This window comes from Xyrauchen texanus, chromosome 1 (assembly GCF_025860055.1).
Source record: "Xyrauchen texanus isolate HMW12.3.18 chromosome 1, RBS_HiC_50CHRs, whole genome shotgun sequence".
Classification (NCBI taxonomy): Eukaryota; Metazoa; Chordata; class Actinopteri; order Cypriniformes; family Catostomidae; genus Xyrauchen; species Xyrauchen texanus.
The window spans coordinates 9,077,014-9,102,886 of NC_068276.1; the positions used below are offsets into that span (position 1 = coordinate 9,077,014).

Here is a 25,873-nt window from a genome sequence, read left to right on the forward strand (position 1 = left end):
CGTCAGGCTTACCGGGAGAGGGAGTGAGTGAGTAGTTTGCGTCTGTGTCGCTGTGTTTGGCAGGTGTCTGTGTGGGCGGTGTCGTCCCATGGAAACTGTGGTAGGGAGGTGAGCGCGTTTTGGTCGCTGGTCGAGGATCTCACCCCGCGGCCAGCAGATGTAGCGTGCCTAACGCAGCATCCTGGATTTGAGGCATGCTGCCTGAATCCGTTTGTGCTACAAATAGCATATTCACACTTCAGACAGGATCATGGTCCCCTTCAAGCCAGCACGCACGAGTATGTTCATGGTTTATGTTTACTTTACCAATGTTTTTACACTGAGTCCTTTGAACAACAGCAATAGGTGACAGGAGATGTGTTGCATGCACAAACATGCATAAGAGACAGGCTTCAAATGACGTTTCCAACCTACTTACAGAGTTTAAAACTTAAGAATCTTTCCTACTTATTCCTAGGCAATACCGGTACACTGCGTACAGGCAGGCTATACGCTGGGCTTATGGAGTTTTAGGGAGGAGTATAAGGAAGCCTCTACCCTCTTGTGTGGTTTCAACCATCAGACAAAACTTCCAAAGTGGTGACCAAACCTATCAGGGCTTTCAATGGCCTCGTTTGGATGAGAATGAATAAAAATAATTGTTTATTCTGTTGTGATCGGCCAATTGCCCTTAAAATGTTATAAAGTACACAGAACACATGAATTTTAATAAGAAAAAACTGTTTATTGGCATTGCTTGTAAGGGTTACTAAACATTTACTGAACAAGGACAAGGATTACTGAACAAAGACACAGGTTGCAAGTAAACAAATCTATATAAAAAAGCCCACTGATGAAGGGCTAGACCTGAAACCTTTGCACATTGTTTCTTTTGCCTGCAAAAGTGTGGTCTTACCTGAGGGTCAACTGATGGTTCTCGCACTCACTCACACTCACTTACTCACACACAGTCACTCACACTCACACTCTTTCATGAATGCATATGCAGTGATACATGCAAAAGCATATCAAGCTGACACACAGTGAACCCAGACAACACCGCAAACAGAGGTTGACAAGGCACAGGTAAAATGATTGGTAAATTATTTTGAATTACATAAAACAAATTTCATGCAAATAACAGACAGAGGAGCAGACATGCAGCATGCAGGACCCCTTGAATGGGGTACAGCGACAATTAATGCCACTTACAAAGACGAAAAAAGTAATGATTTAGTGCAAAGTAAAACCAAAGCAACAACACACAAAACATGCAGAATACAGGAAACCACCACCAAATGAGATGACAGGGACAGAAGGAAAGAAGATAAATAACAACTAAAATAAATACTTACAACTAAATCATTGGACTTGTCTGTGGAAAAAAATAATAATAATAATGTGAATTTAGGTTCTCTTGTAGCGTGACTGCCGGGCTAGGAAGAGGCTGACGGCCTCCTCCTTAGGAACCTGTTCGAAGGATTTAGCGATGGAGGCGGTGCATCGGAGGACAAATTAGCGCTAACCTCTCGAAGAGCTGCAGGTGAATGGGTGTAGCTTTCCTGAAGGGCCTTCATCAATGATGTTGCATAACCTGCAGATATAATAATAATAATAATAATACTGAATAAAGATCATTGCCACTGATCACAGATGTCTCGTGAGCCATCTCAAAATATGATAGAACTGCATGACACTGCTTACCGTATGAGGCTGCCTCTTTGATGGGACGCACCACATGGGCACCTTTTCTGAAGTGCGGATACCGCATGCAGTACTTCTCCGTCCCATCACTTTTCCGTGCTGTCTCGCGGTTGGCATTGTGATTGTAATGCAGCGCCGCTAAGAGAAGCCTACAAAATAACACATTTGAGATTTTTTTTTACTACAATAGGCATGATAATAGGTACTATTATTACTATAAAAGGCATAATAATTGACTGTATTGTTCCTTGGATAGCACTGACCTGCTATACATCCCAACGTATGAAAACCCTGTGTGCTTGGGTGCGAAGTGCAAGATGAGGGAGTGGTAAGCCTCAAGGGAGAATGTCTGATGCTGTGGAGACAGCTGTCGAACATCTTTCAGTAAGGCAGTCCTCGTGATTATGTTCTCCAACTTTACTGCTGCCAATGAGCCTGCAAAGACCAAGACAGGGAGGCAGACAGACACACAGATGGAAAACGTATAAATAGACAAGACAGATTCAGACAAAAATTCTTTTTTAATGGAAACACATGAAATGGTCCTGCATATGAATTATAGCAAACATAAACAGTAAACAGAATGTTATGAGATTGCCAGGGAATGAAAAAATAATTTAATCATCATAGGTCACATGTCAAAGCACTCAGACAGCAAATACAACAAAACTGTAGAGCGTACATAATACCACATGCTGTGTGTACTGTACCTGGGTCCAGCCACTCTTTGTTGCGCTGATCCCCATCTAGAGGGCCATGGGCACAACTGGAGAAAGCAGGGGTGTCATGGTCATGGATGTCCTGGATGTGGTTGACTAAACTTTTCCATTTAGCCTCCATGACTGCTGTGTTGCCGTCTGGGGTTGAGGCTGCAGTCCAATAGAGGTGATTCACTATAGCAGGCCTCCACAGCTGTAGTTGGTCACACTCTTTTGAAGCTGCATCCAATGCCTTCCCCAGACCTGTTTTAGAACAAATGGGCTCGGCTACAGCATGGGGGTATCAGAACAGCCACTTCATACTACTTCCTGTACAGAACCACTGACCAAACAATTCATATCACATCCTGTACAACTGCTGGAGGTAGGGTAGGGAGGGGAAAGGGACCGGAAGCAAAGGTCAAAGGTACACCAATTATGTCATCAATCATAACCCATCAATCATTTTTGTCACAAGGTATATAATACTTACTACTTGGGAAGGTTAATGTTATTAAAATGAATTGCATTCCAAAATTCAACTACCTGCTACAATCTCTCCCTGTAGATGTCCCCCAATCTTATTTCAAACAATTTGATAGTTACATAAGTACATCATTTGGAATGGTAAGAATCCCAGATCACATTGAAATAAATTACATAGACTGATTGAAGGTGGGCTAGCCCTACCCAAGATTTTGCATGTGGTCTCAAACATTTGGCTCATTGGTCTCTTCCACCTGAGAGAGCCCCTCCCTGGTTTTGTATTGAGCAGGACGTTCTTGCCCCTATTTTGCCATTGCAAAGCCTTTCTATCAATATAACCAGAGAAATTAAATTACACCGTTATCTCGCATTTACACTCGGTATGGACAAAAGTGTCCAGAGTGTTTAATTCAGACATTTATTTAAATGTTGCCTCGAGCATATGGCTTAACCACAAATTATATGTCAACAAGTCCCCTTTTTGCTGGTCAGAGTGGATTGAGAGGGGAGTTACTACACTCGGTGACCTATATGAGAGTGGAGTGTTGAAATCCAAAATTTGTTTAAACTTTTTGGGATTCCCTGATCTCAGTTCTTTAAATATTTACAGCTGCGCCACCTGCTCTGTACTGTTTTTGGGAATAGTTTACACCCCCTAAAGTGGCAGATACTCTGGCAGTGGTGATTACTGCTTTTGGAAAAGGTCATGAGGCATCAGTGTATTACTCCCTGTTAATTCAGAGTCTTGGGGACCGAACTTCAAATTCTCTTTAGAGATTATGGGAAAAAGATTTAAACTTGGTATTGGAGGAGGGAGTGTGGGCTAGGATTAAAAAAAATGTCAAGTTCACCTTATGCAATTTAAGATTTTACAAGTCTATTGGACCCTCTCTAGATTGCATAGGCTTGGTCTTAAAGACACACCCACCTGCTGGCAATGTTAATCAGTAGATGGAGACACAGTCTTTTGGGAATGTGTTAAAATACAAGAATTTTGGATTCTTGGATTCATGTGAGAGTTATTTGGTCTCTCAAATTTTATTTTGCCACAGACTCTGTATTTTAGGAGATGGGGCGGTCATTAATTTGGAGAATAAGTGCATGAAAAACTGGTTCCTAACTAGTATTATGATTGCCAGACATTATTTTAAGGAGTTGGAAGTTGACTGAAGCACCCCCTTTTCAGGTGAGGGACATTGGAGAGGCAGGTGTAGTGGATGTGTGTGATTAGCATATATTTTATTTTATTTATTTTTTTTGTGTCTATAATTATGTGACCACTGGGGGGGGAATCAGGGGGGTAGAGTGTGGGTTAAATATTTATTCTGTATGTATATGTTTTGCTGTTCTTTGTTTAATAAATTAATCAATAAATCACAAAACAAATTAAAATATAGCTGCGAGCAGCGATGGCGGGCCCAAGCCGGTGGCACCGCCACCCCCGTGCCTTTAGGGTCGCTGTGCACGATGGGCAATAACGTAACCTCGCTTTGACCGTCGAGAAGACGTGTGCTGTAGAGCTCGCATTAGCGTGGGCTCTGCAAAAGTTCGCATGGAGGGCACATATCAACCACAAAGTATGCGTGAGCACCCTTCCGATACCTAAAATGAAAAATGAGACACCCTACGGTCTCATGGAGTTAATGGACACACAAAATAAGTACACAAGACTGAAAATTCATATGAAGTGTGCCATTTGAGACAGGGACAGTGCCTAGGACCGTGAACCACAATAGTCACATCTATGAGGTAATTCAAATGTAGAATAATTTTTGATGTCATAGGTCAATATCTTTTGCAGCACTTAAACGTGTTAATCCAGAAGGCCAGTATTTATCCGGAGGTCTCTGTTCAGGTTTATTAATGTAATTATAATTTACGCACTGCTGAAGTTTCATCGAGATCAGTTAATGTATGCAGAAGTTATAACACACTTCCTTGCTTTTATGCTGCCTTTATGTGCTTTTTGGAGCTTCAAAGTTCATTTGCAATGTGTTCCACATTCAAACCAAAATATCTGACTTTCTGTTGGTCTGTTTGTTCACTTGAGACATAAAAGGGTGATTTAAAAGCATTTTGAAAGTGACACACTCCCTTCTGCCAGTTGGTGGCGCTATAAGTTTGTCTCACAATAGTCACATCCATGTGACACACTGCTGAAGTTTCATCGAGATCAGTTAATGTATGCAGAAGTTATAACACACTTCCTTGCTTTTATGCTGCCTTTATGTGCTTTTTGGAGCTTCAAAGTTCATTTGCAATGTGTTCCACATTCAAACCAAAATATCTGATTTTCTGTTGGTCTGTTTGTTCACTTGAGACATAAGAGGGTGATTTCAAAGCATTTTGAAAGTGACACACTTCCTTCTGCCAGTTGGTGGCGCTATAACTTTGACTCACAGTAGTCACATCCATGCGACCGGCCTCTTCCCACAAACACACTGCTGAAGTTTCATCGAGATCAGTTAATGTATGCAGAAGTTATAACACACTCCCTTCTTTTATGTTACTTTTGATGTGCTTTTGGAGCTTCAAAGTTAATTTGAAATGTGTTCCACATTCAAACCAAAATATCTGATTTTCTGTTGGTCTGTTTGTTCACTTGAGACATAAGAAGGTGATTTCAAAGCATTTTGAAAGTGACACACTTCCTTCTGCCAGTTGGTGGCGCTATAACTTTGACTCACAGTAGTCACATCCATGCGACCGGCCTCTTCCCACAAACACACTGCTGAAGTTTCATCGAGATCAGTTAATGTATGCAGAAGTTATAACACACTCCCTTCTTTTATGTTACTTTTGATGTGCTTTTTGGAGCTTCAAAGTTAATTTGAAATGTGTTCCACATTCAAACCAAAATATCTGACTTTCTGTTGGTCTGAGCTAATGACTGTAAATTAGAAAGTTGTTCGCCCAACGAGATCTAGAAGTGTTCGAGTTTCATATTATTACATGCAAGCATGTTTGATATATGGACAAGTGTTTGAATCCCATTCCAGGTGTCGCTGTCGAGCCCCCTGCCACGCCGGGTACCAGATTCAGCCCGGCCCTGATGGCCGCGGGTTCTGGCCTGTGTGCAAAGTTTCAAGAGTTTTCGAGCATGTTAAGGGCCCCAAAAGTCCCAGAAACCTTGAAAAACAATCAAACAATCAAAAAGCAAATCTAAACCCAACAGAGAACCCCCCTCCCTCCCCACACACACACACACACACAAAAAAAAATTTGGCAGGCCCATTCTGTCTGTCAGACAGAGAGACACTGAGAGAAAAAACACAGAAAGGGAGGAGGATTGGTCACTCAGAAAGAGAAAAATTTTAAGAAATCCACATTCAAACCACAATATCTGACTTTCTGTTGGTCGGAGCTAATGACTGTAAATTAGAAAGTTGTTCGGCTCGACGAGAACAATATACACGCCGAGTTTTGTAACTGTAGATAGAACTAACTAAGTTATAACACACTTCATGTGTCCTTTTTAGTCATAAATCAATTTCCTCGCCACGGCCAAACCGTTCGAGATATCAAAAATCCGTCCGAATGTAGCATCCTCAATGTCTTGACTTCATGCCGACCGAGTTTGGTGGCGATTGGATTCATTCTCTAGGCGGAAAATATATAATTCCAGAGCACGTGTTTCCAAACAACCCATAATAGCCGACTTCCTGTTGGGCTGGCGTAAAACTTAGAGGACGAAAGTTGTTCGGCCCGACGAGACCTACAAGTGTACCGAGTTTCATATCATTACATGCAAGCATGTTTGATATATGGACAAGTGTTCGAATCCCATTCCAGGGGCGCTGTCGAGCCCCCTGCCACGCTCGGGTACCATCTTCGGTCCGACCCTGATGGCCGCGGGTTCCGACCCGTGTGCAAAGTTTCAAGAGTTTTCGAGCACGTTAAGGGCCCCAAAACCTTGAAAAACAAAAATAAAAGCATTTTCACTCCTCAGCAAAATCAGCACCCTCCCCCAGACACAGAGAGACGTAGGGTCAGTGAGAGAGGAGAGAAAATTCTCCAAAACATCCACATTCAAACCACAATATCTGACTTTCTGTTGGTCTGAGCTAATGACTGTAAATTAGAAAGTTGTCCGGCTCGATGAGAACAATATAATTCCTGAGTTTTGTGACTGTGGGTCAAAGTGTAAAGCAACCCCCCACTTTTGTCAAAAGGTGGCGCTACTGAGCCCCTGCACCACGCCCGTTTCTGAAACTTTGCACATGTGTACTGGCTAATAAATGTGATGTGTCTGTCGAGTTTCATGCAATTTCAAGTATGCTAAGAGTCTCAAAAGCATCAAAAAGAATATTCGAGTTTGAAGCGTTGCCGCGGCGACAGTATCGAAGATATCAATAATCCTTTCACATGTCTACATCTGCCGTGTGTTTACATTATACACCTAAAGTTTTAAGTAAATCGGGTAAAAATAAGTGGGTGATTTCAAAGCATTTTGAAAGTGACACACTTCCTTCTGCCAGTTGGTGGCGCTATAACTTTGACTGACAATAGTCACATCCATGCGATCGGCTTCTTCCAGCGATCACGCTGCTGCGGTTTCATGGAGATCAATTAATGTATGCAGAAGTTATAACACACTTCCTGTTTCTCTTTTAGCGCCATCATTTCGTTTCCTCGCCACGGCCAAACCGTTAGAGATATCAAAAATCTGCCGGCAATTTTTCATGCTCAATGTGTTGACATCATGCTGACCGAGTTTGGTGGCGATTGGTGGAATTCTCTGGGAGGAGTATTCCAAATTCCATTGCGTGCGTTTTTCAAACAACCCTAAATAGACGGTTTCCTGTTGGTCTGGGGTAAAAAGTAAAAGTATGTAGGATATATGAAACGATGAGATCTATACGTGCACCGAGTTTCATATTATTACATGCAAGCGTGTTTGAGTTATAGACCAAGTTTTCGGACCCTGTTCCAGGGGCGCTGTCGAGACCCCTGCCACGCCCGGTACCAGCTTCAGCCCGGCCCTGACAGCCGCGGGTTCTGACCCGTGTGCAAAGTTTCAAGAGTTTTTGAGCACGTTAAGAGCCCCAAAAGTGCCCCAATAGTCAGTAAAAAAATAATAATAATTAAAGCTGCGAGCAGCGATGACGAGCCCAAGCCGGTGGCACCGCCACCCTGGGCCTTTAGGGTCGCCCAGCGACGACGGGCAATAACGTAAGCTCGCTCGACCGTCGAGAAGATGTGTGCAAATTCCAAGAAATCCACATTCAAACCAAAATATCTGACTTTCTGTTGGTCTGTTTGTTCACTTGAGACATAAGGGGTGATTTAAAAGCATTTTGAAAGTGACACACTTCCTTCTGCCAGTTGGTGGCGCTATAACTGACTCACAATAGCAACATCCATGCGATCGGCCTCTTACAGCGAACACACTGCTGAAGTTTCGTCGAGATCAATTAATGTATGCAGAAGTTATAACAGACTTCCTGTTTCTCTTACTGCCTTCTGCCAGTTATTATAGGCTTTGTACTTTACTCACGCTCCAATACCGACATAGAAAATCATCCTCTTTGCATGCGCAAAAATATGCTTGGAAACATCACAGTGGAGCGGTGCTTACTGTGAATGATACTGAATTGTACTACTGACTATTTAAACAGAGTAATTTTTATATGGTAGGTTTACTATTTTATTATTATATTTTATTGCGGCTATAATGAACAGGCTGCAATGTCAAGATTGCAATGATGGAGTGTGTGTGTGTGTGTATTTGTAACCTTAAAGGGGTCATATAATGCCATTTTTGTACAAGTTAATATGAATCTTTAGGGTCTAAATGAAAACTTTGTAATATACTTTTATTAAAAATTCTCATTAGTGTTTTAAGAAAACACAAATTTTAACTGCTCAAAAACAGCTCCGTTTTCAGCACGCCGTTTCAGTGCATATGACTTTAAATGATAATGAGGTTTGGTCACCCCGCCCCTCCCTCCGTTCTGGGGAATTGTAGTCTTGAATCATATGCATTTGCAAGATGTAAACAGTATTTTGCCAGTATTGTGTTACCATTCATCTTCATGCAGTTATAACTGTTTTTTTTACATTACTTCTTAATCAGTAACATACAAGTAAACCAGGTGTAACTTAGTGTTACCATGTTAACTGTAACACCTGCGTACACAGTTTTTAATAACACAATAACCATAACGCGTTGTTCATTATAAACGTGTGATTATGAATTATATTGAGAACGTCGTAACGTTATGGAAAACATGCCGTAATGTACCCTGAGTGTAAACATTAGCCACATGCAGTTTAGCGTTGTTTTGGTTGAACTCACCTCCGAGTGCTGCTTTACCTGCAGTTGAGCGTTGTTAAACTCACCGATGAATGGTGTTATGCGCCACAATGAGCGTTGTTAAACTCACCGATGAATGCGGTTGCCTATGAACGCGCTAAACCTTTGCTGAGAGGGCACTTTGATATCAGATTGTGAGGGTTTTTAAAAATAAAAAAAACTGTTGGAGGGTCAGATAAAGATGATCTGGGGCCACCATTATACTAGCCCTGCCATAGATCATTCATTGTAGCCTATTCCTTTTTATTTTTATTTATTGCAGTCTCGACCCATTCGCAGCAGACCAAAAGCGTGCGTGCAGGTCCAGCTGTTTCGTTTTGGTGGTGCGATGAAGACTTTCGTCGAACATCAGCACGAACGGTCCCGTGATTTTGGAAATTAGTCATCATCCGCTATTCCAAAGCGTAATGGCTGATGGCTGTAGTTTGCTGGAGACCCTTGACAGCAGTTAGATATTTTTCACTTTTTGAATGAGACTCCAGCGCCCGTACACCCAACATTCCCAATTGAATAGCTTTCTTGCATAAGCAGTAGGCTTCAAATGCGTTATTTGCAACTGGGTTTAACCAAGCACGAAATTCAGATTTTTCAAGCCAAGTATCGCTAAACTTGCACTTCCTCATAGCTGAATAAAATCCGTTTAACGTCTTTCTGTTGTATCCGAGAGACTCGCGCCAATAACACAAAGCTCAAAGCTGGCTGTTGCATGTTGGTCTATTTTGTAGTCATAATACAGCGAATTATATTTGGACTAGCGAAATGAGAAACTACAACACCACGGAAGTAAAAAAGAAACATTCCAAAGCGCTAGGGAGCATTTAAATGAGATTTACATGGACGTAGGAAAATTAAGACCTGTTAAAAATTATTTAAGACCTAGAACACAATACTTCAGCAAATTTAAGACTTTTTAAGGCCTTAAATTGTGATTTTGAAATTTTAGACTTTTTAAGACTTTTTAAGACCCCGTGGAAACGCTGTTTTTTTTTTTATTTATTTTTTTTTTGTAGAGTATTTTTTATTGTATCACCAAAGCAATGACGCTCACGACTCCCGTTGAAGTATCCAGCATCTCTAAGGTCTGCAAATAACTCCATCCAGAACTGAGACCTATATACATTTTGAAGAGTCCTCAAGCTGATGCTTACACCGTGTACAGCGTACGAGTGGCCCTCGTTAAAATATTGAACGCAATGATGCAGTATGTCTTGTTTTTCCGTCTGGTCCGCGTCTTTTAAAATCTCCAAACACCGTTCTCAACAGTCAACACGTACAAGTGTTCTTCTTACGTTAAAACAACGAGAATACAGAAAATGTGCTTAGACCTCCATCTAGTGGTTATATTATAGAATTAAAGGAGAAATTACATATGAGACAGCTATATAACTGAAATAGACAAGTTTAATATAACTATACTGATAAGTGTATATTTCCAACGTCATGTTTGTGTTATCCGTTTCTGTAAGTTTTTGTGGCGTGTTTCAGAAAGATAATCGCTTAGACAGAGTAATAGTTTATTTTCATCTTAACCGGACATCACAGTTGATCAGTGAAATAATTCATAATTCAATATATTGATACCGATTTCTTTATCAACTGTTTGTTCAATTGAGACATAAGGGGTGAATTCAAAGCATTTTGAAAGTGACACACTTCCTTCTGCCAGTTGGTGGCGCTATAACTTTGACTCACAATAGTCACATCCACGCGACCGGCCTCTTCAAGTGAAGAAACTGCTTAAGTTTCATCGAGATCAAGTAATGTATGCAGAAGTTATAACACACTACCTTGCTGTTTAAGCTTCATTTATGTGCTTTTTGAGCTTCAAAGTTCTTGTGCAATGTGTTCCACATTCAAACCAAAATATCTGACTGTAGGTCAAAGTATGAAACCAATACCCCACTTTTGTCTGAAGGTGGCGCTACTGAGCCCCTGCACCAGGCATCAAAAAGAAAATTCAAGTTTGAAGAGCTGCCGCGACAGCAGTATTTAAGATATCAATAATTCTTTCACACGTCTACATCTGCCGTGTGTTTACATTATACACCTAAAGTTTGAAGTAAATCGTGTAACAATAAGTGGGTGATTTTCAAGCATTTTGAAAGTGACACACTTCCTTCTGCCAGTTGGTGGCGCTATAACTTTGACTCACAATAGTCACATCCATGCGATCGGCCTCTTACAGCGAACACACCGCTGAAGTTTCATCGAGATCAATTAATGTATGTAGAAGTTATAACACTCTGACTGTTTCTCGTTTCTCGCCATCATTTCGTTTCCTTGCCACGGCCAAACCGTTGGAGATATCAATAATCTGCCGGCAATTTTTCATGGTCAATGTCTTGACATCATGCTGACCGAGTTTGGTGGCGATTGGTGGAGTTCTCTGGGAGGAGTATTCCAAATTCCATTGCGTGCGTTTTCAAACAACCCTAAATAGACGGTTTCCTGTTGGTCTGGGGTAAAAAGTGAAAGTATGAAGGATATATGAAATGATGAGATCTATATGTGTACCGAGTTTCATATTATTACATGCAAGCGTGTTTGAGTTATAGACCAAGTTTTCGGCCCCTGTTCCAGGGGCGCTGTCGAGCTCCCTGCCACGCCCGGGTACCAGCTTCAGGCCGGCCCTAATGACCGCAGGTTCTGACCCGTGTGCAAAGTTTCAAGAGTTTTTGAGCATGTTAAGAGCCCCAAAAGTGCCCCGTAAGTCGTGAAAAAAAAAAAAATAATAATAATAATAAATATAGCTGCAAGCAGCGATGGCGGGCCCAAGCCGGTGGCACCGCCACCCCCGTGCCTTTAGGGTTGCTGGTGGCACCGCCACCCCCGTGCATTTAGGGTCACTGTGCACGATGGGCAATAACGTAACCTCGCTTTGACCGTCGAGAAGATGTCTGGTGTAGAGCTTGCATCAGTGGGCTCTGCAAAAGTGCGCATCGAGGGCACATATCAACCACAAAGTATGCGCGAGCACCCTTCTGATACCTAAAATGAAAAATGACACACCCTACGGTCACATGGAGTTAATGGAGACATGAAATAAGTACACAAGACTGAAAATTCATATGAAGTGTGCCATTTGGGACAGGGCCTATGACCGTGAACCACAATAGTCACATCTATGAGGTAATTCAAATGTAGAATAATTTTTAATGTCATAGGATGTCATAGGTCAATAAATTTTGCAGCACTTAAACGTGTTAATCCAGAAGGCCAGTATTTATCCGGAGGTCTCTCTACAGGTTTATTAATGTAATTATAACTTACGCACTGCTGAAGTTTCATTGAGATCAGTTAATGTATGCAGAAGTTATAACACACTTCCTTGCTTTTATGCACCCTTTATGTGCTTTTTGGAGCTTCAAAGAATCATTTGCAATGTGTTCCACATTCAAACCAAAATATCTGACTTTCTGTTGGTCTGAGCTAATGACTGTAAATTGGAAAGTTGTCCGTCTCCCTCCCCCTCCCCTCCACACACACACACACACACACACACACACACACACACACACACACACACACACACACACACAAAGAATGGCAGGGGAAACTCTGTCTGTCAGAGAGAGACAGAGAGAGCAAAATTCCAAGAAATCCACATTCAAACCAAAATATCTGACTTTCTGTTGGTTGGAGCTAATGACTGTAAATTAGAAAGTTGTTCAGCTCGACGAGAACAATATACACGCCGAGTTTTGTAAGTTATAACACACTTTATGTGTCCTTTTTTAGTCCTAAATCAATTTCCTCGCCACGGACAAACCGTTCGAAATATCAAAACTCCGTCCGGAATGTAGCATCCTCAATGTCTTGACTTCATGCCGACCGAGTTTGGTGGCGATTGGATTCATTCTCTAGGCAGAATATATATAATTCCAGAGCATGTGTTTCCAAACAACCCATAATAGCCGACTTCCTGTTGGGCTGGCGTAAAACTTAGAGGACGAAAGTTGTTCAGCCCGATGAGATCTACAAGTGTACCGAGTTTCATATTATTACATGCAAGCGTGTTTGATATATGGACAAGTGTTCGAATCCCATTCCAGGGGGCGCTGTCGAGCCCCCCCTGCCATGCCCGGGTACCATCTTCGGCACGGCCCTGTTGGCCGCAGGTTCCGACCCGTGTGCAAAGTTTCAAGAGTTTTCAAGCACGTTAAGGGCCCCAAAACCTTGAAAAACAAAAATAAAAGCATTTTCACTCAACAGCCAAATCATCCCCCTCCCCCCAGACACAGAGAGACGTAGGGTCAGTGAGAGAGGCAGAGAAAATTCTCCAAAACATCCACATTCAAACCAAAATATCTGACTTTCTGTTGGTCTGAGCTAATGACTGTAAATTAGAAAGTTGTCCGGCTCGATGAGAACAATATAATTACTGAGTTTTGTGACTGTGGGTCAAAGTTTAAAACCAACCCCCTCACTTTTGTCAAAAGGTGTGCTACTGAGCCCCAGCACCACGCCTGTTTCTGAAATTTGCACATGTCTACTGGCTAATAAATGTGATGTGTCTGTCGAGTTTCATGCAATTTCAAGAATGCTAAGAGTCTCAAAAGCATCAAAAAAGAATATTCAAGTTTGAAGCGTTGCCGCGGCAACAGTATCCAAGATATCAATAATCCTTTCACATGTCTACATCTGCCGTGCGTTTACATTACACACCAAAAGTTTTAAGTAAATCGGGTAAAAATAAGAGGGTGATTTCAAAGCATTTTGAAAGTGACACACTTCCTTCTGCCAGTTGGTGGCGCTATAACTTTGACTCACAATAGTCACATCCATGCGATCGGCCTGTTACAGCGAACACACTGCTGAAGTTTCATCGAGATCAATTAATGTATGCAGAAGTTATAACACACTTCCTGTTTCTCTTTTCGCACCATCATTTCGTTTCCTCGCCATGGCCAAACCGTTCGAGATATCAAAAATCCGCCGGCAATTTTTCATCCTCAATGTCTTGACTTCATGCTGACCGAGTTTCGTGGCGATTGGTGAAATTCTCTAGGAGGAGTATTTCAAATTCCATTGCATGCGTTTTCCAAACAACCCTAAATAGACGATTTCCTGTTGGGCTGGTGTAAAAAGTAAAAGTATGAAGGATATATGAAACGATGAGATCTATACGTGTACAAGTTTCATATTATTACATGCAAGCGTGTTTGATTTATGGACCAAGTTTTCGGACCCCGTTCCAGGGGGCGCCGTCGAGCCCCCCTGCCACTTCCCAGTACCAGCTTCAGCCCGGCCCTAATGGCCGTGGGTTCTGACCCTTGTGCAAAGTTTCAAGAGTTTTAGAGCACGTTAAGAGCCCCAAAAGTGCCCGAATAGTCGTAAGAAAAATAATATTCTAACGAAAACAATAGGGCCTTGCCTTTTCAAGGCTTGGGCCCTAATAATAATAATAATAATAATAATAATAATAATAATCCTAACGAAAACAATAGGGTCCTACGCACTTTGTGCTTGGGCCCTAATAAAAAAACAAATTGCGCAAATGGGTCAATAGAACAAGTCCATGACGTGTTTGTGCTCAAGCAACACAGGCAGCAGCTAAATGAAAGAGAACTGCTTCTGCCTTTCAGAGTTGTAACTTAACACAGTGTCTTATATAAGTGGCATGAGATATGTATCAAGCGGTCAAAGATGTCTGTCTAGTGCATGAATATATTCAACAATAATCCAAAATAGTCCAGATGGGTCAACTTTGATGTTATGTTAGGAATAGTTATCAACACAAGGCCTGCTCTCTTGACCTGCGCGCCAGTGGGTGGTGCCAAGGGTGCAATTACGCATGTTGTAGGATGTGTAAATGACATGACGTCACAAACAGACAGATTTCAAAATGAGATAGTTCAGCAGGATGGCAACTACCAATGCTCTTTTAAGACTGGGGATGAGTTCTGAATTTACAGTATGTTTATATGTCCAAATATCAAGGAAAATTGTATTCTCTATATCATGACCCCTTTAATTGTCAATTTGAAACCATCTCATTGACAGTTTCTCTTGTAGCTATTTACAATGGTTAAGAAGGTCAAATCCTCAGTAAATTAAAAATCAGAAAATAAGATTATAATATGAGAAATGGCAATAGCAGTAGGTATAGTTTGACATGCGGCAATTAAATATGTTTTGCAATGCAAATGTGAATCCATTAACTTAATGCGGCTGTGACTAAACTCTTAAAAATGGACCCATGTTTGACCATGTATCCTACTGCCATCAGTTCTGTTCCTCAAACATCTTTTTTAATTGCCAGAACTGATGGTAAAGGAAGCAATGCAATCTTAAAGGTTAAAGTCCTTTCCTATGTTAGAGGTTCATTCAGTTTATTCATGGAAACCCATTAAAGATAAAGAGCATGCAAAACTCAGGTTCAAGAGTGTTAGGTAACCCTCTTTTTGAGACATCTGAAGGGCATAATATGCATTCAGATCAACTTTTTTATATATATATATTAGGGCTGTCAATCAATTAAAAATTTTTATCGAATTAATTACATGGTGTCCCGATTAATTAATCGCGATTAATCGCATATACAAATATTTGCTGAGAAAGCCCCTCATATAACAATAATTCAATATATAATGATGAAATAATTATACATAGTTATCTTTAAATATTACAAAATTATATATATAATATAATAAAAAAAAATTGAGATAATTAAAATGCATTACATTCTTGTAGCAGAAGAGTTCATCATTAATAAGACAATTTAAAAGTTGCTTTAGAATACAATGTATTGTTTACTACCATATTATTGATCATAAGTCAATCATTGACACACAGTTCACAGCAATCCATTTCACAAGTGAATTTGTCAATCAGTTAAAGATTTATTATGAGGGCTTGTTTAATTATATTAATTACATAGTGTAATGGTTTTCAATGCTTTGGAGTTGTTGGAGGTACAAAGAGTATTTAAATAATGTATTTAAAACAAATTCTCTAAAATACTACTGCATGGGCACATTCCCAAAAAAGATGATGGGCAGATTCATCTACACCGGATTATAGAAGGAGCAAAGTGGATCTATTTCAGGGAGCATGTTTCTTGAATAAAGATTGACTGGGTAAAAACGGTGTAACAGTTTAAAGGACACCTCCTTAACCGGTAATTAAATATATGTGAGGTAAAGACCATACGATAGGGTGACCACCTGGCTATTGCTCTGTTGCAGGTCAGCAGACCTGATTTTGCAGGACACGAGGGAGAGATAACTTACTAGGTGAATAAATATTGATTTTATATTAGATGTATTTTTGCAGTGATGTTAAATGTTAATGACGGCGCTGTGAACTTCACTCAGTTTGGCATAAGGTCTACGATACAAACTCATTTTAACAGCTCAGACCTACTCAATGTAAATATAATGAAGTGAAAATAATAATCGAATCGTTAAAAAGCACATTTCCAAATAAGCACATCAGTTCCATTATTAAAGACTAGAAAGATTCTTCTCATTCATTATGACTGTAGAACTCCTGGCAGGTGTAGGTGTTCACTTTAGGCGGTGGGCCGAGTCCGTCTATCTCGTTTAGTTTTTGATTTGATAGTTACCCAGCAGCTGTCTGGCTCATTTTTTTATTTGTCTGTATGAATAATTCACAAAAAGATTACCGATTGTTTCCAACGCCAATTGTTGCACATTAAAGTATAAAAATAGATTTAATTTCGCTAGCTGATCACAAACGTTGGCCGGAGTGAGATCCAATCAACGCTTGTGTTGTTACCTTGTTGAATTGATTTGGCCAATCACGTTATTCGTTGAACCGGCGTCGCGTGACTCGCGTCAGTCTGAAGCCAAATGGGTCTACAACCCAACCTGGAGAGACCCGTGTGTCTCGGCAAGACAACGTCAAAATCTGGGAAATCTATAAGAAATGATATAATTCATAAAATATGTATGGTTTTACATAAGTTAAATGTAAAGGATTTAAAAATTAGGTTTCTTTGGGTACCTGCACATGTTGGAGTGAAAGGGAATGAGGAGGTTGATAAACTTGCAAAACAAACACTAAAACATAATAGAATATTACAAGTTCCATATAGCAAAACTGAAGCTAAAATATTAATTAAAGCATATGCAAGATCAAAATGGCAGGAGTATTGGGTGGATCAGGATAAAGGGAGACATTTATATAATATACAACCAGAAGTGGGTATAGGAAGGATAGAGTGTAGGAGTAGAAGAGAGGAAAGTATAATTACACGGTTAAGAATAGGACACACAGGGCTCAATTCTTCATTGAAATTAATAGGGAAACATCCAACAGGGAAATGCCAACATTGTACTCATTCAGAAACTGTGGAGCATATTTTATTTCAGTGCACAAAATACAGTCAAGAAAGAAACCAGCTTTTTCAGTCTCTCAGAATGATCAATCAGAATAATTTCACAATGCAAGGTTTATTAGGGAAAACATCTAGTAACATTTATCACTTTGTTATTAAGTATCTGAGAGACATAGACTTAGACAAAAGGATTAAAAAATTATTTTATTTTTTTTTAGCCAAGTTCCAATATCTCTTGATTCACACTCCAGCCCAGTCGGTGGCGGTAATGCACCGTTAAGTTGGTATGCCAACCGCCATAAAAAAAACAAAAGAAGAAGAAGAAGAAGAAGAAGAAGACGAGAACGTCAAGGTAAGATTTGTTTTACAATATTTATACACCCCTATATCTTAATGCTTTTCATATAAGTTGTATTTAAGACTGCAAGCTATACTTCGTCGTGAATATATGCGTTGTCGTTGATGAGAACAGTAGCCACGAAAGAATGTTGGTAGTGGAGCAGTAAAGCTAGGTCTAACGGTATGTTGCTTAGGCTAATCCAAATCATTCGGTACATACACAATGAACTAAGCAAAGAGTATTCAAATACATTTAAACGGGAAGACAGTAGGAAATAATTTGACAGGTATGTCAAGGTTGGATTGGTTTATAGCAAGCTACCTAGGCTACAAGTAAGCTAGACTAATTATCAGCTAAAAAGAGTGCAAAGCAAAACAAATAAATGATTTCAAATCAACTTTATAGTGGTAGTCATGGAGTTATATAAGTCATTTATGGTTGATTGTCACAGTTTATACAATGACACAATTCTGTGCATGGTAGCTTATGCACATATGGTGGAAAAATATTTTATTTAAAGATGGCTGTTTTTGAGCTATTTAACAAAATTATTTGTGGTCAGAACTGCAGTAGTCTTGTCAAGCTCGTTTAAGATGGTTAGTATCTTAATTAAAATGTTAAGATGAAAAATGTGATTTAAAATTATCTAGTAATGTGTGCTTTCTGTGTTTATCTGAATATAATTCAGTTGTTTATCTAACACACAGACACGGACAGGACAACATCATATCTCTCCACACCCAAATGACTACAAAGGTGATCGTTGACAATCATCAATCACATCAACAGCACCATGAATGGAGCAGGTCAAGATCACGGAGTTGCTTAGTATCCACATCACAGATGACCCATCTTGGTCTATCGACACCACCAACAGAACCTGGCCAAGAAAGTCCAAAAACCTCTGCACTTCCTCCCACAGTTGAGGAAGGCTCATCTCCCACAAATCCATCCTCTTAACTTTCTATAGGGGAATCATAGAGAGCCTCTTCCTTCCACCCCCACCCTCCAATAATCTAAGGGCAGCTGATTGACTCTTGCACAAATACACTGGTAGTTTACACTATGATGCTGCTACATTGGTTTATTTTTTTTATTTTTAAATTTGCTATGAACATTTGACCCCACTTACACACATATTGCACTGCCTTTTGCGACTTGTCATGTCATCCACTTGCACTGAAATACTATATTAATTAGGGATAAGTCACGATTTTCGAATATTCGATTAGTTGATTTTATTATAGAATATTGTGCGGGATGATTGTCTTTAAAAAATCCCCATGTTTTAGTTGTGGTTATAAGTTGCAATCCTAAATTCACATAATATTTTTATACATTTTATAAATATATTCTTAATATTTGTTGTTTTTGTTTCTATGTTTGAGCTTATATATCTCAATATTAATAACAGTCTGGTTAATTTTGAGTTTTGAAATGTAAACTCTCAAGGGTTGGCTTTCTAAATATACGTTGGTTATGTGTATATTCAGAATGACTTCTGAGCAGCAACCTTTTTATTTTGGGGATGTCATGAATGCATCACTTGCCAAAATTGGGGCTGACTAGTAAGGGGTTAAACGTATATAAATGAAACGTTTTATATAACAATTATACATTTGATACAAACCTTCACTGTTGTTAGCTGCATTTTCTATCTTCTTACGTGCTCTTCTTATGTGTTCTTTGTTGGTGAAGAGCATGTAGCATTCTCTGTGAAATCCAACATTAGCCGGCACATCTTGGACGTCTTCGGAATTTAAGTTAAATGCCAATACGGCTTTTTCAGCTACTGTACTCTCTGTGGTTTGCAGGTTCTCACATACATTTGTACATTGAACAATCTTTGCCCAACTTGTCTGGGAAAGGGGGGTTACAGGGCTTTTTACATTTGAGGCTAAATGGATAAAACACCTCATTTTTACCTCAGTATTACTGAACTACAGAACTAAATTTACATTTTTAATGATTTACAGCAAAATTGTAATTTCAAGAACGCAGCTTTCGGGTCATCTGTGTTCATTATTTACATTGGTTGTCAAGGAAACGGGAGGTTTTCTAACGTTATGATTAGTACTCCTGCTTATTTGCCGGTTTAAAAAAGTAAAAGTTTGTAAAGACATTTTGCGTCAAATGTGCAAACAACAAAGTTGGAAACAATGTCTGTAGTACTTATACGATTTTATTACATGACCTCAGCAAAAAAAGACTTACACAGCTGTGAGGTAAGTATTAAATTCATAATTTCGAGGTCCGGCCCAACGCCTACTTTCACCAGGAGTTCACTTTTGATGAGGTCCACAGGTGCTCAGTTCCTTGTCTCTGTCCACGCAGCGGTCATCAGTGAAAACACTCTCTCCACGAACGCGTTGGTAACAGCTCAAACCAAAGATATCAGACCAAAGATATTTTTATAGTGATTTTGTAATTAAAGGACGATGAAATAAAATGATGCCGAAATAATAATAAAGATAAAAAATTATGACTTACGGGACGCGGGACAACGCTTCCAATTTCAGGGCTGTCCCGCAAAATGCGGGAAAGGTGGTCACCCTACCATAAGACCTGCGCCAGACATGCTTGTGTCGCGTCTCGGGTGTGTTGCGTCATAAAAATAAAGTGTTTAGGTCAATGTGTCAAGTTAAATATAGTTTAATACTCAATCTTTAAACACATATTGAGATCCCTAGTTGGCATTTGAACCCTTAGTAACGCATATGTGTTGTTTTCTTCACTGTAACTCTGTGTTGCTCACACAGCTGAAATTTCACTTACTGCCCTCTGGAGTATACAGGTGGTACTACAAGCATGCGATTAATGTGTTATTTTTTTTAACGCGTTATTTTTTTGTATAATTAATCGCGCGATATTAACGCGTTAACTCGACAGCCCTAATATATATATATATATATATATATATATATATATATATATATATATATATATATATATTCTTGCATTTCGTGGTTGCCTAGCATTTGTAACTACAGTACCTCTTTACAAAGCTGATCCTGTTCAGAATGAGGTCTTTTATGCCACTTGCATTGAGCCGCTAATGTAATGAGTTGTTATGTCATTGTCTCCATGCCAACCTGAGGCTTGGGAGTTTATTGTTTATTTTTCATTTTCCCCAAACACTCTTTATCTGTGTTATTTAATTAATGTGCATGAGGACACAGGGAAGTGGGGTAGACTGCTAACCAGAATAAATTGCTTACTGTGCCTCTTGATTATATTGCTTAACTACATTATGTTCCTGGCTGTAACCAGATTGTTTGTCTTCAGCTGCAGCCTTATCAAAGAATGTTCTGTCATTTATTTTATTTTCTGTAACATTTCTCCTTTCTCTTCATATTGTTTAATGTAATATTTTTTTAATGAAACTATAAAACCTGTGTGATGTTACACATAATATACTTCTGTTCATTAACATGGATGAGTTCATTAAATAAATGTTTTTCTGGCATTTCTCCAGGGAACTTTTTTTTAGTTAAAGGCATACAGCAGGCGAGTAAAGAAGTGGAAGAATGGTACGTGGATTGGGGTTTAAAGTTTTCATTATCAAAATACACAATAAATGATATTCACAAAGAAAAAGCAGATTGACCATTTAACATTGAAATTATATGATCAATCATTAGAAAGAGTACCAGTGTTTAAGTACCTTGGCTTATGATTTGACAAAAAGTTGACTTGGAAGTGGCATATAAGTAAAATCGAAACAAAATGTAAAAAGATCACAAGTTGTATGCATACAGTTGCAGATACAATTGAAGAGCTAGTTGTAATTCATTGTTGTGTATATATCAAGCTCTAATACGTTCTTGTTTTGATTATGGTTGCATTGTATATAGATCGGCAACCAAGTCTTTAATGGAAAGACTAGATATTATACAGTATAGGGCATTAAGAAAGTTGTGGAGCAATAGAATCATCCATTACAGTTGCAACTGGGGTAGAAATGGGAGAGATGTCTCTAAATTTTTTAGGAAAAAATTGACAAAGACATTCTGGGTAAATCTTCAAGGATCAGCGAGTAATCATCGTACACACTAAGTACTGGAGGATTGGTAGGAGTATACAGGTGATGGAGGAAATAGTTTTGGGTGGAAGTACAGAGAGTGGGCCAAGGAATGTGACATTGACAATAAGAGTTTCTCTTCTAATGTGCCTCTTTCTGCTGCTATACCATGGAAGGTTCCAGAACTGCTCGTAGACTTGAGTTTAATAGAGGCCTGTGAAATGCCCAAAGAAGGATATAGTGGGAATGAGGTAAATGCTTTTCTGAATGAGAAATTTTATTCAGTATTGCAAATATTTACAGATGGTTCTAAAAAACATACCAGCCAAAGGTTGGAGTAGGGGTATTTGTTCCTAAATGTAAAATAGGAATGAGTTTGAAATTGCCCTATGATCTGTCTCTGTACACTGCAGAATGAACTGTGATAATAGTAGGACTGCAATGGATTGAGAAAGTCAGACTGAACAAGGTGGTAAAATGCTCGGATTCTTCTTTAGCCTTAGTAAGTATACTACATGCAAGATCAGACAGAGAAGACTAATTAATGGAAATATATTCATCGTTACACAGATTGAAAGAGGTTGGTATCATGGTGTATTTTTGTTGGGTGCCGTGCATGTTGGGGTATTTGGGAGTGAGGTTGCTGACAAACTAGCAAAAAAAAGCACAAAATAAAAGGGAGGAGGATGTCAAAGTACCTATTGGAAAGAAAGAGGCAAAATTGGTAATAAAGGAGTTAATAAACAAATGGCAAATAAGATGGGAAAATATTAATACACAAAGGTGGTGTTATAATATCATACAGTCAGTAGGATAGTAAACTGTCAGGGAGAAAACAGAAGGGAAGAAGTATTATCATCTAGATTAAGACTGGGACATACATATGAAGATACATTTGGTGCAAATCAAATGAGCACCTGTGACAGTGTTGTTTGTAGTTGTAGAGATTAGCCACACATGTGTATCAGTAAATTTGAAGTCACAGAGAAGAGTTGCAAGCTTGTAGATTTTTTCTCTCTCCCACAAACACAACACAACAGTTACACCTTGTCAAATTCTTCATTGCAGGTGCACAAATCCTTTTCTACAAATCACAAATTAAGAAACTCATACGCTCACATTTTTGCTACAGTTGTTCCAGTAAATATGGTGTAAAACACATTCACACACCCGCATCAAAAAATGTGAAGTCATGGACAAATTTTGCTCATCTGCAAATCAGTATGTGAATTCATCCAACAAGAGCTGCACACTTGTAGAATATTTTCTCATAAATAATGTTTTTTCTTTGATATTTTTCTCGCACAAACACAAGTACAAAACTGCTTGAATCTGCTGCTACAAGTATCAAACACTGTTTTTCGCATGCTCTCCCTTCTGCACCACATGTCTGCGTAAAATATGGAGCAAAAGTGATTTGTGCATCTGTAGAGGCAGCAGGCTGTACATACAACTGTACAGAGATCAGAGAATTTTGGCCAATCAGAAGAGCTAGTTTGGGCACCTCTCCATTGGCGGAACATGACGCCAATGGAGACTTCAAATTTACTGATACACATGTGTGGCTAATCTCTACAAATACAAATAACACTGTCACAGGTGCTCATTTGATTTGCACCAAATGTATCTTCATACATACAGGATTGAAATCAATGTTGGCATTTATGGGTTTGCACGAAAACCCATATGACGCTACAGAGGTTGGTTCACGTATGACGCTACAGAGGTTGGTTCACTCTCCGTCTCTGTTGTGGATGTAACCCGATCATTCCGACAGGTGAACATCCGTAAAGCCGCGGGTCCAGATGCCATTCCGGGCCATGTCATCAGAGCGTGCGCGAATCAACTGGCTGGTGTTTTTACGGACATTTTCAATCTGTCCCTCTCCCTGTCTGTTGTCCCCACATGCTATAAAACATCAATCATTGTGCCTGTACCGAAGCAAGCTATAATCACTTGCTTAAATGACTGGCGTCCTGTTGCTCTGACCCCCATCATCAGCAAATGCTTCGAGAGGTTAATCAGAGATTACATCTGCACTGTTCTGCCCACCTCTTTGGACCCATTGCAGTTTGCCTACCGCAACAACCGCTCCACTGATGATGCCATTGCATCTACAATACACACTGCTCTCTCCCATCTGGCAAAAAGGAACACATATGTGAGAATGCTGTTTGTAGACTACAGCTCAGCATTCAACACCATAGTGCCCTCCAAGCTTGATGAGAAACTCCGGGCTCTGGGTTTAAACAGCTCGCTGTGCAGCTGGATCCTGGATTTCCTGTCAGGCAGACGTCAGGTGGTTAGAATGGGCAGCAACACCTCCTCATCACTGACCCTCAACACTGGAGCCCCGCAGGGCTGTGTTCTCAGCCTACTCCTGTATTCCCTGTACACACATGACTGTGTGGCAACACATAGCTCCAATACCATCATTAAGTTTGCTGTCGATACAACGGTGGTAGGTCTGATCACTGACAATGATGAAAGAGCCTACAGAGAGGAGGTGCACACTCTGACACGCTGGTGTCGGGAGCACAACCTCTCCCTCAACGTCAGTAAGACCAAGGAGCTTGTAGTGGACTTCAGGAAGAAAGACGGAGAACACAGCCCCAATCACCATTAACGGAGCACCGGTAGAGAGAGTCAGCAGTTTCAAGTTCCTCGGTGTCCACATTACTAAGGAACTCACATGGTCCGTCCACACTGAGGCCGTTGTGAAGAAGGTTCACCAGCGCCTCTTCTTCCTGAGACGGCTGAGGAAGTTTGGAATGAACCAACACATCCTCACACGGTTCTACACTAGTACTGTAGAGAGCATCCTCACTGGCTGCATCACCGCCTGGTACGGCAATAGCACCGCCCACAACTGCAAAGCCCTGCAAAGGGTGGTGCGAACTGCCAGAAACATCATCGGAGGTGAGCTTCCCTCCCTCCAGGACATATATACAAGGCGGTGTGTGAAAAAAGCTCGGAGGATCATCAGAGACTCCAGCCACCCGAGTCATGGTCTGTTCTCACTGCTACCATCAGGCAGGCGGTATCGCAGCATCAGGACCCGCACCAGCCGACTACATGACAGCTTCTTCCCCCGAGCAATCAGACTGTTGAACACTTGATCTATCAGGATCAAGAATTAGCACTGCACTTTATTCATCTATAATCTCACACTGGACTGTCAACATATTCTCCTCAATACAACTACTATATATATTTCATATATTCTTACTTATTGTATATTGTGTATTCTATATTGTGCGTATTGTCTACTGTACATTGTATATAATTATTGTGTTGTGTAAGTATGTGTACATTTGATATGTAAATTGTGTTGTGTATGTTGTTTACTGTAATTGGTATATGTCTCGTCACTGTCATGACTGCTATGTTGCTCGGAACTGCACACAAGAATTTCACCTACTGTTGCACTTGTGTACGTAGTGTGACAATAAAGTGATTTGATTTGATTTGAAATGGGTTATGTGATGTATTTGGTGTATCTGAAACTGTATATCATGTGTTTTTTTTTTTATATGTAGTAACTATAAAGTGCATCATGGTTGTTATTAAGTAGTTTTAAGAATAAGCCAGTGAGGATTGATAATATCTTGGGAACAGGTTTGAAGGACAGACAGGTATATAGCAATGGCGTTGTTAGGCCTGGGCTTCCGGGTCTTCTGCAAGGTTTCCAATTATATATTTGTACTTTGATTATTTACCTGTATATATTTGCTGCACGATTATATACAGACATCTACTTGCGTGTCTTGCAATCATATGAATTTGATCATATTAATTCGCACGACTCCTCCCCTGAACCCCACCCCCCCACCCCACCCCCCATTGTTGATGCTGTTTGGGTGAGACTTCATGTTTAATTGTTTTAAACCATTAATATAGTAGATAATCTGAATAGTGCATAATCTATAAATAAACTGGAGTGAAATTCCAGGGATAACATTAAAGTAATAAAATATTCAATATTTTTATGCATTACAGGATTCCTAAAGTTAACATTTTCTTAATA

General features: G+C 39.9%; 1 protein-coding gene across 2 annotated transcripts; it reads right to left on the reverse strand.

The window, feature by feature from the left end:
- Positions 1-757: 757 nt before the first annotated feature.
- Positions 758-20,523, reverse strand: LOC127650294 (uncharacterized). Of its 2 annotated transcripts, XM_052135628.1 has the most exons (6): positions 20,316-20,523; positions 2,394-2,645; positions 1,947-2,118; positions 1,684-1,832; positions 1,506-1,573; positions 763-1,354 (listed from the first exon to the last, which is right to left on the reverse strand). In XM_052135628.1, the coding sequence occupies exons 2-6, from the start codon at positions 2,521-2,523 to the stop codon at positions 1,337-1,339; spliced, it is 537 nt and encodes a 178-aa protein (XP_051991588.1). In that variant the 5' UTR covers positions 2,524-2,645; positions 20,316-20,523; the 3' UTR covers positions 763-1,336. The 2 variants fall into 2 exon arrangements, with proteins under 2 accessions (XP_051991583.1, XP_051991588.1); XM_052135623.1 differs by lacking the exon at positions 1,506-1,573 and having other exon boundaries at positions 758-1,354.
- Between the last annotated feature and the right edge of the window lie 5,350 nt (positions 20,524-25,873).

Coding starts and splice junctions, on each gene's coding strand:
- LOC127650294 (XM_052135623.1), bottom strand. CDS start 2,523: ATGGAGGCTAAATGGAAAAGTTTAGTCAACCACATCCAGGACATCCAT. Junction 2,119..2,393: donor CAAAGAGTGGCTGGACCCAG/GTACAGTACACA, acceptor TGGTCTTTGCAG/GCTCATTGGCAGCAGTAAAG. Junction 1,833..1,946: donor TACGTTGGGATGTATAGCAG/GTCAGTGCTATC, acceptor GTTATTTTGTAG/GCTTCTCTTAGCGGCGCTGC.